General features: G+C 37.5%; 1 protein-coding gene across 1 annotated transcript; it reads right to left on the reverse strand.

Annotated features, from left to right (window-relative positions):
* Positions 1 to 1989: 1989 nt before the first annotated feature.
* On the reverse strand, positions 1990 to 14529 carry LOC128648276 (protein S100-P-like). The gene is made up of 2 exons (XM_053700904.1): positions 14392 to 14529; positions 1990 to 2174 (listed from the first exon to the last, which is right to left on the reverse strand). Exons 1-2 carry the CDS (start codon positions 14527 to 14529, stop codon positions 2022 to 2024), a joined length of 291 nt encoding a protein of 96 aa, XP_053556879.1. The 3' UTR covers positions 1990 to 2021.
* Between the last annotated feature and the right edge of the window lie 3790 nt (positions 14530 to 18319).

Below are 18319 nucleotides of genomic sequence, written 5' to 3' on the forward strand. Positions count from 1 at the left end.
ACATGGATGCATTTCAGTTTTTAATAAAAAACATTTTTGTAATATACATCTATTAGCAAAAATGCTTCTATTAAAAGCTAAAACTGTTTCAAAAATGTATTTAAGTATGCACTGTGCACCAGCATTTTAAACACAGAACTTGCTCAGAGATCCTAAGGTGCTTGTACGATCTGGTAATGACTCAATTTGTTAATTGCTGACATGATACAAGCCCCACTGGTGCTCTTATCAGCTGCAGTTTTAAAAATGCTGGTGCACTGAGAATATCTAGTTATGGTTCATATGCACGTGCAGAAAAAATGTAAACTCTAAAGCAATGATAACTTTTATTAGGTGCATTTTTGCTAATAAATGTATAATGCAAATGTGTTTCTATTCAAAGTTGTAATTCCTCTATGTGCATTTAAATTTTGACAGGAATGGTCCCTTTAAGTAATTTTGTTTACTATACCTTTTTAAATGTAGATCATCTCAACAACAAACCCAAAAGGATGTGTTCTTATGATGACGGCCTAGATTAGAAGTAGAGCGCTATAGATAGTGCAGGGGGCGCTTTCAGTATCACTGGACCGAGCTAGGCTTAGCATACAATCTGGTATTACAAGTGCATGGTAAAACAGAATAATCAGAGAATGTTTAGTGGGGCCGACATCCCTTTAGCACATCCCCCTATACTTTTAATGAATATCGCAGCTACTCTTAAAATTGCTCATATTAAAGTATGTGTTGCGCAACTTAAGACCAGAAGAAAAGTATAACAAAACACATGTAAATCATATTAAAACAGAGCATTACACATATATAAAGTAATTACTGAAGTAAATATATAAAAGGGTTTAAAAGAGATATGATACAGATATAGAAATACATAAGTGCATTGGAGCCCTTTGCAGTTAAGTAGCTGAAAACATGTAAAATCATATTTATGCGATATTCATGGGGGCCAATTTATCAAGCTCCGTATGGAGCTTGATGCCCCTGTTTCCGCACGAGACTTCAGGCTCGCCGGAAACAGAAATTATAAAGCAGCGGGCTCTGAGGCCGCGGACAGAAATCAACCCGATCCTATACAATCGGTTGATTGACACCCCCTGCTAGCAGCCAATTGGCCACGAATCTGCAGGGGGCGGCATTGCACCAGCAATTCACAAGAACTGCTGGTGCAATGATAAATACCGACAGCGCATTTAGATAGAGGATACAATTTTAAGCATCTTTCCATTTTGCTTCTATTATCCAAATGAATTCATTCTTTTGGTATTCTTTGTTTAGGGAGCTGCAATGCACCACTTGGAGCTAGCTTAATATAAAGGGTATGTCAATGACAAAAAGCATATATGTGAAGCCACCAATCAGCAGCTAGCTACTAGAAGTGCATTGCTGAACCACAAAAGTTGAATTTTGACTTTACTGTCCTTTTAACTATTGGAAGATCATTCATCAGAGGGTTGTGATGGGGGAAGGCATGGTTAGGATAGCAGTGGAGGGGTTGGGATGGTTAGCCATTAAGGATTATTTGTGTTGGGGAGAGTTTGTGGTTATTTTTAACAGCTTTGAGATAGCATCTGGCCCATTAATATGCAGAGGTGGGAGTTCAAGGTTACCATTAACTGGGGTGGAGAAATCATGTCAGCTCCAGTTAGGGTTAATGCACTATAACAGAGACACTTATGTAATAAAGGTGCCAATCTTATAAAGGTTGGGTTCAGTAATGTTACAGAGACAATACTTAAAATAAATTATCTTACTTGTGTAGCCATTTTTAGTAAATAATAAATTATTATTAAATTAATGTTAAATTACATCAAAAACGTAATCAATAATATTTATGAATCACATTAAAATTTCAGAATTTATAAAAAAACAAACATGAAAGCAAATACAAATATTTATACAGTGTGATACAGGTCTTTATTACAAAATAATTTGAAATTGACAATAAACCATTTGGGTCTTAAGAATAAACTGACAATTTCAGATGTTTTTGGTTGTTGGCAAACGCAGTGTAATATTTCTTAAAATTATTTTTTGGGTGCACATCCCTTAATACACTTGTGAGCCATGGTAGCCAAAGTAGCCACAAAGATCACGTATTCCTTAAAGTCCACTTCAGAGTCTCCATCCTCATCCAGCTCTTTTAGGAGTTTGTCTGAAGCATCTTTATCCTTTGAGCTCTGCAATCACAATAACAGAGGTATTAATACCAAGTATCATTTTGTTTTTTTAAAGTACACTTATACTTATCATACACACATGATTTATTAGACAAAAAAAAGACTATTCAACAAAGAATATCTTTATTTGCAGTAATCCAATGTGTCTGTGTTCTTATACATATGTGGTCTTGTGTCACTTGTATATTGAAATAAAGCTCCAAAAAGAAAAAAAAATTAACACTATTAAAAAAATAATAATAAAAAAATGATAAATATACAGGTGGCCCTCGGTTTACAATGGTTCAATTTACACCGTTTCAGAATAACAACCTTTTTTTCCAGTCATGTGACTGCTATTGAAAAGCATTGAGAAGCAGTGCATTTATTAAAATATCCAGTAGGTGGAGCTGTCCGCTTGTGTTGCAGCAAAGCCAAGCAAGTTGAAATTAATCAGTTTAACCAGATCTGAGCTATCGAGCAGATTTCAAAGGAACAAGATCTTCCTGTCTATAAATCAGTCCAGATTGGAATGCATAGAAAGAACTGTTTGCAGAAAAATCCAAGTGAAGTCTGTTATGTGATTATTTTATTAGGTTTATAATGCTGTTTAGCAAATGTTTTTGTTCATTTAACTTAGTTTAATGATATATTCTGTGTTGTGTGATTATTTTATTAGGTTTATAATGCTGTTTAGCAAATGTTTTTGTTCATTTAACTTAGTTTAATGATATATTCTGTGTTGTGTGATTATTTTATTAGGTTTATAATGCTGTTTAGCAAATGTTTTTGTTCATTTAACTTAGTTTAATTATATATTCTGTGTTGTGTGATTATTTTATTAGGTTTATAATGCTGTTTAGCATTTAAAGTCTTCATTTCAAAGCTTTAAAAATTATGTATTTGGTGTTACTTATGACAATTTTGAGAGGGGCCTGGAACCCATCTCCCTCACTTCCCATTGACTTACATTATAAACTGGGTTTCAATTTACAACGGTTTCGATTTACAACCATTCCTTCTGGAACCTAACCCCGGCGTAAACTGAGGACTGCCTGTATATATATATATATATATATATATATATATATATATATATACATATATATTATAAGACAATGGGGGTCGTGGATCAATTCGAATCTTTCCTAAATTCTCATTCAATATAAAGAAAAAAGGGATTGGCTGTTATTTATTTATTTTTATCAATCTCCATTTTATCACCACACTGTTATTGGCTGAGGATGACTGTCAATCACAGAAAACAAATAAGTGTGCGTATAGCAATAGGGTACAGTGGTGTAATTTACAAAGTTATACATTGGTATTGATAGCTGTATAAATTTTGCAACTGTTGATATATTGTAGATATGTTTTTATGTTTAAATGATGATGATGTTGATATATTTAGTGTCTTTTTAAGTTTGGCACAATTTAACGGCCGGACTTATATGTCTACATCTGAACAAAGTTCCGATGTAAACAAATAAGTTAACAATTTAAATCATGCGATTGTTCATGCGATCGCGTGATTTCTAGGATGGGATTGTGTCTGGGGGAGTGCCTATGACGCTAGGCACGCCCTCCAGCCCGCGATCCTATTCAGGAAGCGAATTTGGCTTTAGTACAGCCAAAAGGCTAGGATGTTCTTTGCGTATGTATATGTGTGTATATGTATGGATATTTGTGTGTGTGTGTATGCATGTATGTATGTATATATGTATGCATGTGTATTATATATGTATGTATATATCTGTGTGTTTGTGTACAGTATATATGTGTGTGTGTGTATTATTATATATTTTTGTATGTGAATGACTATATGTATGTATGTATGTATATATATGTGTTTATATGTGTGCTGCATATATGAGTGCATATCTATGCATATATGTATGTATATATGTGTGCATGTGTATTATATATGCATGTATATACTGTATCTGTGTCTCTGTGTATATATATATTTATGTGTGTGTATTATTATATATGTTTGTATGTGAATGACTATATGTGTGTATGTATTTATGTGCGTTTATATCTATGCATATATGTGTGTATGTATATATATGTGTGTGTATATGTATACATACTTGTAGGTATGTGTAGGCATATATGCGTGTATGTATATATGTGAGTATATGTATGTATATGTGTGCATGCGTATAATATATGTATATGTATGTATCTAGCTCTGTGTGTGTGTATAAATGTGTGTGTATTATTATACTGTATATGTTTGTATGTGAATGACTATGTGTGTATGTGTGTATATGTAGTTATGTATTTGTATATAATGTGGATGTGTATTATAAATGTGTGTGTGTATATATATATATATATATATATATATATATATATATATATATATATATATATATATAGATATATATATACAGTATATACTGTATATACATATATATGAGTATTTGTATTTATGTGTGTATTTGTATTTATGTGTGTATTTGTATTATAGATGTGTGTATATGTATCTATATATGTATGTATTTATTTGTGTATGTGTATTATTTAAGTGTTACATTTCTATATACAATTAACATGAAAAGTGAATAGCAAACTAATAAATGAAAATTTTCACTACATGAGCACAAGAATTGCACTAGAGCAGCTTTGCGTATTTGCATTATCTGACATATATTATATTAGTATGGACCCTAATAGGAATCTATTACCAGAGGGAAATGAACAAGCTAAAATGGCTTTACATATCTGCACTATCTAACATGATCAGTCTACCTCACACCATACTAAAGCTGGCACAATAATTATTAACCATTAATTTGTAACACCACCATAAAATGTAAGGGGTAATGTGTACACTCGCTTTGTAATATGGCCATGTGTGTTTAACTCCTGCAAAGGGATTAAACACATAGGTTAAGTCCTGCTTGAGAGCCACAAGATTGCATTTCCTCAGCAGAACTTGGCCAGTGAACCAAACACCCGTTTATAGAATGTAATTTGTGCATTTATTTGTCCACTTAAAGGGACATTGAGCACTAAATACATTATATAACCAAAGTATTGAGATTATTTTATTGCTCCCTCTTGTCATGGGTGCAGCCATGTTGAAATCTACCTTTTAGCACTGATGCGTTTGCACATGTGCAGTAACTCTCCTTCAGATACTTGCAGTGTAACTTAGGTTTCATAATAGCTGTTTTCATGATTAGAGGAAGGTGCATGGATGGATTTAATGTTTAGAGTCTCTTTAATATTGAGTAATCTCCTTAAAGATTGAGTAGCTATTAGATAACAATTATGTAGATGCTTCTGCTTGTTTTGCTCTTTTTCTAATCTTCATATTTCATATTTATTGAACAATTTAACAACTTTAAATATTATTAGGAAATTTTTCATCATTGTGTGTAGAATTTCTCATGCAAACCCACAGACCGTTAAAACATATTTATCCACATCTTTATACTGTAGATGTTATCATAAGACTATGGGGCATATCTATCAACGTGTCAACCGCAAATATGCAGGAATTCCGCATCGTAAATTGTTGTGAGATTGATTCAACCTAATTATCAAAGCTTCAAGACCGGCAATGGTGAAACTTGTGACGTAACATACGATCCGCCGGTCTCAATCCGACGCAGATCGATGCTTACGTCATTACAGATGTTCGGAATACATATTCGGCTCTATCTGACACTTTTTCCCAGTTATCAAACTTTTAACAGGTAGGCTCGCGTCTTTTCTGACCCAGCGTACCTGGTTTTCAATCCGCCACCCTGGAGGCCTGCGGATGTCATAGAAATCAATGGGAGTCTGAAAGCAGTGAAAGCTTATGTTCGAGGCTGCAAGACAAAGACATATAACCCATTGATTTCTATGGTAGAAAACAAGTAACGTTATCTGCTGATATTGCCGCAACCTAAATAAAATGTATTAACCCCTATTCCGCTGCTCCCTGCCACCGCCGCCACTAAAAACACGTATTAACCCCTAAACCTCTGGCCTCCCACATCACTACCACTAACTAAACCTATTAACCCCTAAACCGTCAGCCCCCACATCGCCAAAAACTAATTTAAGCTATTAACCCCTAAACCTAACAACCCACTAACTGTAAATTTAAATTACAACATCCCTATCTTAATATAAATTAAAACTTACCTGTAGAATTAAAATAAAATATTTTAACCCCTTAACGACCAACGACGTATGGGGTACATCCTGCAAAAAAATGCAGTTAATGACCAAGGACGTACCCCATACGTCGTTGGTCTTTGAAAGCAGTGGAAGCGATCCTGATAGCTTCCAGCTGCTTTCATGTTATTGCAGTGATGCTTCAATATTGAGGCATCCTGCAATAACTGTTTTTAGCCATCCGATGCAGAGAGAGCCACTCTGTGGCCCTCTCTGCATCGGCTATCGATGGCCGTTATCGTTGGTGGGTGGGAGCTCATTCAGGGAGGCGGGTGGGCAGTCATTGGTGGAGGAGGGGGGAGGGATCTTGTGCGGGTGCGCGCGTGTGCACAGGCGCGCGTGCACGAGAACCGTGCATGCACGTGCACGGGCGCGCGCGTGCACGTGGGATCTGTTTCAGCATCAATATGCTGTAGATCTGGAGGGTGGGAGAGAGGACTGGGGAGGGTGGGATTTTAACATCAAAGCATCTGGGAGAGGGTGGGGGGTTGGATGTTGAGGGGGGGGGCAGCTACACTACAGAAATAAAGAACATATTTAATAAAATAAAAAAATTAAAATGCATTATTATTTTTCAAACTGGGTACTGGCAGACAGCTGCCAGTACCCAATATGCTGCACAATAAAGGCAGAGGGGGGGGGGTTAAAGAGCTGTTTGGGGGGGGGATCAGGGAGGTTGGGGGCTAAGGGGGGTCCTACACAGCAGAAGATTTTTTATTTTTTTTTAAAAACCTAAAACCCCCCAAAAAACTTTTATTTTAGTACTGGCAGACTTTCTGCCAGTACTTAAGATGGCGGGGACAATTGTCGGGTGGGGGAGGGAAGGGAGCTGTTTGGGAGGGATCAGGGGGTGGGATGTGTCTAGTGGGAGGCTGATCTCTACACTAAAGCTAAAATTAACCCTGCAAGCTCCCTACAAGCTACCTAATTAACTCCTTCACTGCTAGACATAATATACGTGTGATGCGCAGCGGCATTTAGCGACCTTCTAACTACCAAAAAGCAACGCCAAAGCCATATATGTCTGCTATTTCTGAACAAAGGGGATCCCAGAGAAGCATTTACAACCATTTATGCCATAATTACACAAGCTGTTTATAAATAATTTCAGTGAGAAACCTAAAATTGTGAAATATGAAAGTTTTTTTTAATTTGATCGCATTTGGCGGTGAAATGGTGGCATGAAATATACCAAAATGGGCCTAGATCAATACTTGGGGTTGTTTACTACACTACACTAAAGCTAAAATTAACCCTACAAGCTCCCTACATGCTCCCTAATTAACCCCTTCACTGCTGCGCATAATACACGTGTGGTGCGCAGTGGCATTTAGCGGCCTTCGAATTACCAAAAAGCAACGTAAAAGCCATATATGTCTGCTATTTCTGAACAAAGGGGATCCCAGAGAAGCATTTAAAACCATTTGTGCAATAATTGCACAAGCTGTTTGTAAATAATTTCAGTGAGAAACCTAAAGTTTGTGAAAAAATTTGTGAAAAAGTGAACATTTTTTTTTATTTGATCGCATTTGGCGGTGAAATTGTGGCATGAAATATACCAAAATGGGCCTAGATCAATACTTTGGGATGTCTTCTAAAAATATATATCTACATGTCAAGGGATATTCAGGGATTCCTGAAAGATATCAGTGTCCCAATGTAACTAGCGCTAATTTTGAAAAAAAGTGGTTTGGAAATAGCAAAGTGCTACTTTTATTTAGTGCCCTATAACTTGCAAAAAAAGCAAAGAACATGTAAACATTGGGTATTTCTAAACTCAGGACAAAATTTAGAAACTATTTAGCATGGGTGTTTTTTGGTGGTTGTAGATGTGCAACAGATTTTGGGGGTCAAAGTTTGAAAAAATGTTTTTTTTTTCCATTTTTTCCTCTTATTTTATAATTTTTTTAATAGTAAATTATAAGATATGATGAAAATAATGGTATCTTTAGAAAGTCCATTTAATGGCGAGAAAAACGGTATATAATATGTATGGGTACAGTAAATGAGTAAGAGGAAAATTACAGCTAAACACAAACACAGCAGAAATGTAAAAATAGCCTTGGTCCCAAACGGTCAACAAATGGAAAAGTGCTCTGGTCACTAAGGGGTTAAACTATTAATTTACCTACCCTAACTATTATACTACAATTAAATAAAAATACCAATTAAATGAACTAAATTACATATTAAAGAAACATAACCTTACAAAAATTATTTAAATATACAATTAAACATTATTAAAAGTACAAAATTAAAGAAAAAAAACAAACATTAAGTTACAAAAACAAACACTAAATTACGAAAAATAAAAAAAACAAATTATCAAAAATAAAAAAGAATTACACCTAATCTAATAGCCCTATCAAAATAAAAAGCCCCCCAAAATAAAAACCCCTAGCCTACAATAAACTACCAATGGCCCTTAAAAGGGCCTTTTGTGGGGCATTGCCCCAAAGATAACAGCTCTTTTACCTGTAAAAAAATACAAACAACTCCCTCAACAGTAAAACCCACCACCCGCCCAACCAACCCCCCCAAATAAAAAACCTATCTAAAATAACTTAAGCTCCCCATTGGCCTGAAAATGGCATTTGTATGGGCATTTAGCTCTTTTACATGCCGAGACCCTAATCTAAAAATAAAACCCACCCAAAAAAAAAAAAAAAAACACTAACCCCCGACGATCCACTTACAGTTCTTGAAGTCCCGCTTGAAGCATCCATCCAGCCGGAGAAGTCCTCATCCAGACGGCAAGAAGTCTTCATCTGGTTGGCCTCTTCCATCTTCATCCAGCCGGAGAAGTCTTCGTCCAGACGTCATCTTCTATCTTCATTCATCCGGTGTGTCCATCCTGAAGACATCCGGCACAGAGCATCCTCTTCATACGGTCGCCGCCGTAAACTGGAACTTCAATGCAAGTGACGCCATCCAAGATGGCATCCCTTGCATTCCTATTGACTTTAAGATTTCAATCAGCCAATAGGATTAGAGTTGCTAAAATCCTATTGGCTGTTCCTATCAGCCAATAGGATTTGAGCAGCTCTCATTCTATTGGCTGTTCCAATCAGCCAATAGGATTGGAGCTCTCATTCTATTGGCTGATTGGAACAGTCAATAGGGCTGAAATTTTCTGTCATCCATATGGAAGAGCAGCATTTAAAACTATTTATTTGTATGTTACTGGCAGCCAAGGGGTAAAATGACTGCTCAGTTGTAAACAATATACATGGTGGGATCAAGAGTAGGGGATAAGATAATTATTTGTGTATTCCATACTAATCCAAATAAATATAAGGTGCTTAGAATAAATTGTACTTGTGAAAGAGTCAGACAGCTGAATGTAATGTATATGACAGAGCACTAGTTAAAAGTTACAAATATTTTTGCTTTTAATATTGCTATATACTTATTATTTATTTTGCACCATTCCAGGTAATTAAGCTCTGAAAATGTTCTACTTCTTAGAGCTGGAAATGTACTCTGCTGACTTATCAAGACTAACCCTGCTACCTAGCTGTTCCTAATTGACTTTGACATACAAGAACTACAAAACAATGCACTGTATACTTACACTAAGGGGCCGATTTATCAAGGGACGAATGGCCCCTGATGCCCCTGTTTCTGCGTGAGCCTTGAAAACAGAAACAGGAGTTAAGAATCAGCGGTCTTAAGACCGCTGTTCCTTAACTTATCCATTGCCTCTGAGGCTGCGGACATCAATCCACCCGATCTCATACGATCAGGTTGATTGATACCCCCTGCTAGCAGCTGATTGGCTGTGAATCTGCAGTGGGTGGCATTGCACAAGCAGTTCACCAGAACTGCTTGTGCAATGTTAAATGCCGACAGTGTATGCTGTTGGCATTCAGTGATGTCTGGCGGACATGATACGCTACAGCGTATCTTTTCCGCCAGACATTGATAAATCGGCCCCTATGACCGTGGCTAGCCTAGTTGCAGTCTTAAGTCTAGACTGACTCCTCCAAATAAGGCAAGAGGTGGATGGAGTTTGGCTATTGGAAAATAGTTGCAGCAAAAAAGTGGTAATTTGTTTTAAACAATTGTCTAGGTTTGTCTCAATTGTTATTTGTATAGCAACACAACAGAACTGTCTTGTAATTAAGGCACAAGCCTGGACTGAGCATAGGTATACAGAGCATTTGGGCAGTGGGCCAGGGCCTTGTGCCTTAGCCACGCAAAGTAGCTAGCATTTTTATTTGTTTTTGATGCAGTGCCAGGTGGCTCTGCCCTGCCTCTCACTGTTTTGCTGTGTTTGTGAGCCCTTTCAGGGCCTGTCCTGACCTGACCTGCCCTGTTTCTGTGAACTGGCTCAGGGCAGGGTCCTCCTTCCCCAGCATTACATCAAAATGATCCTCCTCACAAAGGCTGGTTCTGTAGGCTATGAAATGACTACCTGTAGAGCGGTCTCTTCTGATGGATTTACATACAGTACAGGACTGGTCTGTAACAGTGTCAGACAGCCTCACACCTATGTAGGTAGGGAGTGTGCATGGATTAATTCATATTGAAATAGCACTGTTCTCAGGGTCTGCATGTGTCATGTCATTTAGTGTCTGCTGCCTGTTGTCGGCCCTCTAGTATATACATGAATACAGCTCATTTTGCCATAACACCTTGAGTCTTCCTGTAAATTGTCATTTTGGTTTTACTTGTGTACTACCTCTTGGGTAAGGACATTACTATAGGTGTGTCAGAGGTTTCAATTAAGATTGGGCTGACACATCAAGGATGCCCCTTCTGGCCCTTCAGTCAGTAATGGGATTCATAAAGGGGATCCAGGTGGTGCCTGGAATCCCCCCCCCCCCCCTTACAGCAGAAGAGGAAGAGGCAGGGTTTCTAAGATGGCTGCCAAGTGTTTACAGGGTTTTAAAATGTCTTACAGCAAATTTGTACAGGAAGGTGCATATTCTCTGGTGTGGACCAACCAAGGGGAAAGGATGACAGTTACAGAAAAGCAGCTCCTCTTGATGGTGCCTGTTGATGTCTGTGTGGGGGCCTGTTTTTTGTGATAATGGATGTCTGGGTGCATTTGTATGCACATATAGGTGCCTGCAAATGTTGGTGTGTGTTATTTCTCACTAAAATTGCAGCTTGTGCTCAGGTGTCTGTTATTTTAAGGGACTGTGGCTACATAGGCTGATGAACAACAAGTGATTATTCTTTATTTAAATGTAAACTTAATTAGATTCTTCTTTTTGTTACATTTCAGTTTTTTTACTATTATAAGGGGCAATCTAGTCAAAATTAAACTTTCATGATTTATATAGGGCATGCAATTTTAAACAACTTTCCAATTTACTTTTATCATCATATTTGCTTTGTTCTCTTTGTATTCTTTTTTTGAAAGTTAATCCTAGGTAGGCTCATATGCTAAGCCCTTGAAGGCCACCTCTTATCTCTGTGCATTGTAACACTTTTTACCGGTTTAGACTGCACTAGTTCATGTGTGCCATATAGATAACATTGTGTTCACTCCCATGGAGTTATTTATGATTCAGCACTGATTGGCTAAAATGCAAGCCTGTCAAAAGAACTAAGATAAGGGGGCGGTTTGCCGAGGCTTGAATACAAGGAAATTACAGAGGTAAAAAGTGTACTAATATAACAGTGTTGGTTATGCAAAACTGGAGAATGAATAATAAAGGGATTATCTATTTTTTTTAATCAATAAAACATTTCAAGTAGACTGTCCCTTTAAATGGCAGCCAATTTACAATATGCTGTGACAAAAGGGTTTTGAGAAGGGTGCTACAAACTTTAAATGTTTTTGTAAACTAGTTCATAATAAGATTTGGTGCATGGTTAAATAACAAAAGTGGGAAGGAGTCGGCTGTTGTGCTTTCAGAAGCCCTGACCTGTCCCTGTCTAGCCTTGTCAAGGTGTTTACTGTCCCTTTAAGTTCAAGCTGTTTATTTTGATTTTGAAAACCTAATACACAAATTGTAACCAGCATGATAATAGGCCACCTTCATATCTGAAAACTAATAACAAACTAATATATATATTTATATATAGGAAGCAAAAAAGAAATTGAAGTACACCCTGCCCTGGTCTTTTCTTTTAATGTGGCTTAGCAGCATAATTAATTAATAATAATTTATTAAAGAGCAAATATCTCTTTCTAATCTCCCAAATAGCTAAATATAAATAACATATAAATGCAATATGTAAAGGTAATTACTTTAAATTTACGGCATTTTATATTCATTTAATCTGCGGCACGAGTAAATATAGAGAGAAAGTTGATCTTTGACACTGGAATATTTTCCCAATCCCATATTACCTGCCTTTCCATTATAGTGAATATAGGCTAGTGTAATGATTAACCTGTAGATTCTCTGTTTTCTAATTGTACTTTATGTAGGAAATGGTTAAATGTCTTAAAATTAATGGAGAGACTTTAAGGGACATGAAACCCAAATGTTTTTTTTCATGATTCAGACAGAGGGGCCGATTTATTAAGATTCGGGCAGACATGATCCACTGTAGCGGATCATGTCCGCCCGACATCGCTAAATGCCGACAGCATATGCTGTCGGCATTTAACATTGCACAAGCATTTCTAGTGAAATGCTTGTGCAATGCCCCCCCCCCCCCTGCAGATTCGCGGACAATCGCCAACTAGCTAGGGGTGTCAATCCTCCCGATCGCATCTGATTGGGATGATTGCTGTCCGCCACCTCAGAGGTTAAGTTGAGTTAAGTCTTAAGACCGCTGCTTCTTAAAGGGACAGTAAACACCAGAATTTTTGTTTTTTAAAAAGGTTGATAATCCCTTTATTATCCATTCCCCAATTTTGCATAACCAACACAGTTATATAAATACACTTTTTACTTCTGTGATTACCTTGTATCTATGCCTCTGCAAACTGCCCCCTTATTTCAGTTCTTTTGACAGACTTGCATTTTTAGCCAATCAGTACTGGCTCCTAGGAGCTTCACATGCCTGAGCTCAATGTTATCTATATGAAACACATGAACTAACACCCTCTAGTGGTGAAAAACTGTCAAAAAGCTTTCAAATTAGAGGCAGTCTTCAAGGTCTAAGAAATTAGCACATGAACCTCCTAAATTTAGCTTTCAACTAAGAGTACCAAGAGAACAAAGCAAAATTGGTAATAAAAGAAAATTGGAAAGTTGTTTAAAATTACATGCCCTATTTAAATCATGAAAGATTTTTTTTTTACTTTACTGTCCCTTTAACTCCTGATTCCGACAAGCTTGAAGTCTTGCGTGGAATAAGCAGCTTGATTGCTTAATAATTCAGACCCAGTGTGTTTACTTTTAAGCAATTTTCCAATTTACTTCTATTATCTAATATGCTTTGTTCTCTTGGTATCCTTTGTTATAAAGAACACTGAAGTATGCTCAGGAGCTGCAATAGACTACCTGGAGGTAGCTACTGATTGGTGACTGTGCATAAATGCCTCTTGTGATTGGCTCACTTGATGTGTTCAGCTAGCACCCAGTAGTGCATTTTTGCTCCTTCAACAAAGGATATCAAGAGAAGGAAACTAATTTGATAATAGAAGTAAAATGAAAAGTTATTTAAAATTGTAGTAATTTTTGTTTTGTTTTTAAAGGGACAGCAAAGGCAAAATTAAACAACCATGGTTTAGAATGACTATGTAAAAGTTTCAATTTACATGATCAAATTTGCTTTGTTATCTTTGTATCTTTTTTTTTTTTGAAGAGTAAACTTTGGTTGGCTCAGGAGTGTACACCCTTTCCATGGTATACCAGCAGCAGTTTAGCAATACTACATGTATTGTTGCAAACACTGTCGTCACAGAATGCTAAACACACAGACACTCTTCTGAGCCTACTAAAGGTTACTCTTCAACATAGCAAATTTAATAAAACAAGTACATTTGTTGTTGTTGTTTTTTAAATTACACACACTATCAAAACCATTATATTTTCATTTTGACTCCACTGTCTATTTAACATATTAATAAATGATAATTATAGAGGGCTACAAGGAAGGTGTCTTTTTACAGATTATACAAACATTTGTAACAAGATGAGGTTCTTACCTTAAGCATACCGGGAAGTTCTTTCTCCAAAAGAGACTTCATTTCTCCCTTTGAAAGGGATGCGTTGCTACCCTCTTTGGATGCATACTTGTCAAAGACATCTATAACCATTACTATTGCCTTCTCTAACTCAGTCATCTCTGAAGTTTTTTTTTACCACCCTAGCAATAAGACTGCAGACTTCAGGCTGTAGATAAAGGGTAGACTCCTTGTCTCGTTTATATATTCTCTGCATCTTGCATCACGGCCAATAAACAAACACTAAAACTTGGCTCTGATACTTACAGAAAATATGGCACAGCTAAAAAACAAATACACCTTTTGCTTTTAAGCTTATTAAACATTCTGCAAATATTGACATTTAAAGCTCAATAGTAATGTTTGTTTAGACATCTGCCAGAGTTCACAAACTATTGAGTATGGACAAGGCTGTTATATATTTCTGATGTGTTAAACACAATGGGCTCCATTTTAGAAGTTGTGAATGCCTGCAGCTGAGAGTTAAGAAGCAGCGGTCATCAGACTGCTATGCCAAATATAAGTAGTGTTTCTCGATCTCCCCGGACTTCTCCAACTAGGGAGATTGACCACCCAAGGGGCAGCATTGCACAAGCAGTGTATTGCTGCCTGCTAGTCACAATGCTGGGCAAACAGGGGCGGATATGTCTGTCCTTGTCCGCCTGGAGATTGTTTAAAGGACCCCAATATGTTGAATGTGATAATCCAGTCCAGCACCAGTAGGTAGGTTAAAAACAATCTTTATTCAACACTCTTTACAAATGGAAAAGATGTAGGTTTCTTAAGAGAATATGGACATAACAGCAATAAAAACACTCATGGGGGCATATTTATCAATGTGCGAGCGGACATGATCCGAAGTAGCGTATCATGTCCGCTGCACATAGCTGCACATCAATAAATGCTGACAGCATACACTGTCGGCATTTATCATTGCGCCAGCAGTTCTTGTGCAATACCGCCCCCCGCAGATTCGCGGCCACTCTGCTGCTAGCAGGGGGTGTCAATCAACCCGATCGTATTTGATTGGGTTGATTTCTGTCCACAGCCTCAGAGCAGGCGGACAAGTTATGGAGCAGCGGTCTTTAGAAACAAGGGGCCTCAAGCTCCATACGGAGCTTTATAAATATGCCACATGGTATTAGTTGACATGGTGCTGCCATCTGATACATTTCAGATAATACTGTAGTTATAGATAATGGTACTGCTCCATGTCTGGTCTTAAAAGCACATATATGCTCATCTTATTTGTCAGTCTAAACAATGTTCCACACAATAGCTCAGCCTATATTAACTGCAGTTATTATGCAATGTATTATTAGCTTCGTTTGGTTAAAATATAAAAAATATAAAACATATCCTTAAAATATTTAGGGGTAGATTACAAGTGGAGCACTAAATTATCGTGCTCCCGCAAACGGGCAAATTTGATTGTTTCCGGGAGCAAGATATTTAACCAGCCATTACAAGTGGCTGGTCATTGCTACCGCCAGCTTATAAAATTAACCAGAGATCTGCTCCAAATGGCCCCAAAATATAGTCTAGTGTAGTTAATTAAAAAAAGATGGCAGCACTAGGCAATATTTTGGGGTTAAAGTTGTCGGGAGTGGGGTGTTAGAATAAAAAGGCACTGAACTGTGGCTTTACATTGTGGGCCTATGGGAACTATGTGTTCCCAGTAAATATATATGAATATGCTTATATACATATATATTTATATTTGCTGCCATTGCTGCGCGACTTACCCCCTTCGCTGGCACTGGTGAGTTCAATGCCTCCTATATCTATTATAGGAAATAAGTCTAGCTCACATTCAATTTGTGTATGTAATAACTGGCAAACTAATTGCTCCTTTGGGATTACCAAGTGCTTTTGTGCATAGATAAATATAATTTATTGTTTGCACACAGGACATTAGGGACATAAGGGACATTAAAGTATTTTTATAGGCATCAGAAATGAATCAATTTACTGTAAAATATATGTATACTAAATATTTTTTTAAAAAACTGAACCTGACATTTTTTTTTCCAGTAAATGATTTTTCGTTCCAGATTACACCCTTTGAAAACTTCCTGAAGTGTTGTTGTCTTTTCTCCTTATCCAAGAATCAGCTATAAATGCAGAACTCTTTTACACAGTAGCTTCACCAAGAAACTCTGATGATATCTAATACCAATTTTATGATGATCACACTTTTTGGAGCCCTAATCCAGTGAATCAGTTAGGTAAGGTGGCGGCCTGAGACCATCTTCCTATCCCCCCCTCGGTGCGCCGGGTAAAGCAGGTCCATCTAACTGCTGCTTCTAGGTGGTGAGATCTACTTAAACATGGATGAGACATCGCAAGGAATAATTCAAGTTCTCCTGACTGCTCTAGTCCAACAAATAGACAACAGCTTTGCACAACTTATATTCCTAGCAACAACCAGCCCTACAGAGAGAGTCGACATATAGTGATGTAGCAAACATAAAAATTTGGGTTTGCGAACGCGAACTTCCGCAAATGTTCGCGAACGGGAGAACCGGGCAAACCGCCATAGACTTCAATAGGCAGGCAAATTTTAAAACCCACAGGGACTCTTTCTGGCCACAATAGTGATGGAAAAGTTGTTTCAAGGGGACTAACACCTGGACTGTGGCATGCCGGAGGGGAATCCATGGCAAAACTCCCATGGAAAATTACATAGTTGATGCAGAGTCTGGTTTTAATCCATAAAGGGCATAAATCACCTAACATTATAAAATATGAGGAAAAAATGGAAAAAAAAACACACTTTTTCTAACTTTGACCCCCAAAATCTGTTACACATCTACAACCACCAAAAAACAACCATGCTAAATAGTTTCAAAATTTTGTCCTGAGTTTAGAAATACCCAATGTTAACATGTTCTTTGCTTTTTTTGGGAATTTATAGGGAAATAAATACAAGAAGCACTTTGCTATTTCAAAACCACTTTTTTTCAAAATGAGCACTAGTTACATTGGAAGTAACCCTGATATCTGTCAGGAGTACCTGAATATCCCTTGACATGTATATATTTTTTTTTAGAAAACATCCCAAAGTATTGATCTAGGCCCATTTTGGTATATTTCATGTCACCATTTCACCGCCAAATGCGATCAAATAAAAAAAAAAATTGTTCACTTTTTTACAAACTAGGGCCTAGATTTAGAGTTTGGCGGTAGCCTTGAAAACCAGCGTTAGAGGCTCCTAACGCTGGTTTTAGGCTACCGCCGGTATTTGGAGTCATTCAAAAAAGGGTCTAACGCTCACTTTTCAGCCGCGACTTTTCCATACCGCAGATCCCCTTACGTAAATTGCGTATCCTATCTTTTCAATGGGATCTTTCTAACTCTGGTATTTAGAGTCGTGGCTGAAGTGAGCGTTAGAAATCTAACGACAAAACTCCAGCCGCAGAAAAAAGTCAGGAGTTAAGAGCTTTTTGGGCTAACGCCGGTTCATAAAGCTCTTAACTACTGTACTCTAAAGTACACTAACACCCATAAACTACTTATGTACCCCTAAACCGAGGTCCCCCCACATCGCCGCCACTCGATTACATTTTTTTAACCCCTAATTTGCCGACCGCCACCTACGTTATACTTATGTACCCCTAATCTGCTGCCCCTAACACCGCCGACCCCTGTATTATATTTATTAACCCCTAATCTGCCCCCCACAACGTCGCCGCCAACTACCTACAATAATTAACCCCTAATCTGCCGACCACAAAGCGCCGCTACTTAAATTATCCTTATGTACCCCTAATCTGCTGCCCCTAACACCGCCGACCCCTATATTATATTTATTAACCCCTAATCTGCCCCCCTCAACGTCGCCTCCACCTGCCTACACTTATTAACCCCTAATCTGCCAAGCGGACCGCACCGCTACTATACTAAAGTT

Source organism: Bombina bombina, chromosome 2, assembly GCF_027579735.1.
Source record: "Bombina bombina isolate aBomBom1 chromosome 2, aBomBom1.pri, whole genome shotgun sequence".
NCBI classification, from domain to species: Eukaryota; Metazoa; Chordata; class Amphibia; order Anura; family Bombinatoridae; genus Bombina; species Bombina bombina.

Excerpts from the sequence above, each read along its gene's own strand:
- LOC128648276 (XM_053700904.1), bottom strand. The coding sequence starts at position 14,529 with ATGACTGAGTTAGAGAAGGCAATAGTAATGGTTATAGATGTCTTTGAC. Across the intron at positions 2,175-14,391 it reads AACTTCCCGGTATGCTTAAG|AGCTCAAAGGATAAAGATGC; the intron begins GTAAGAACCTCA and ends TTGTGATTGCAG.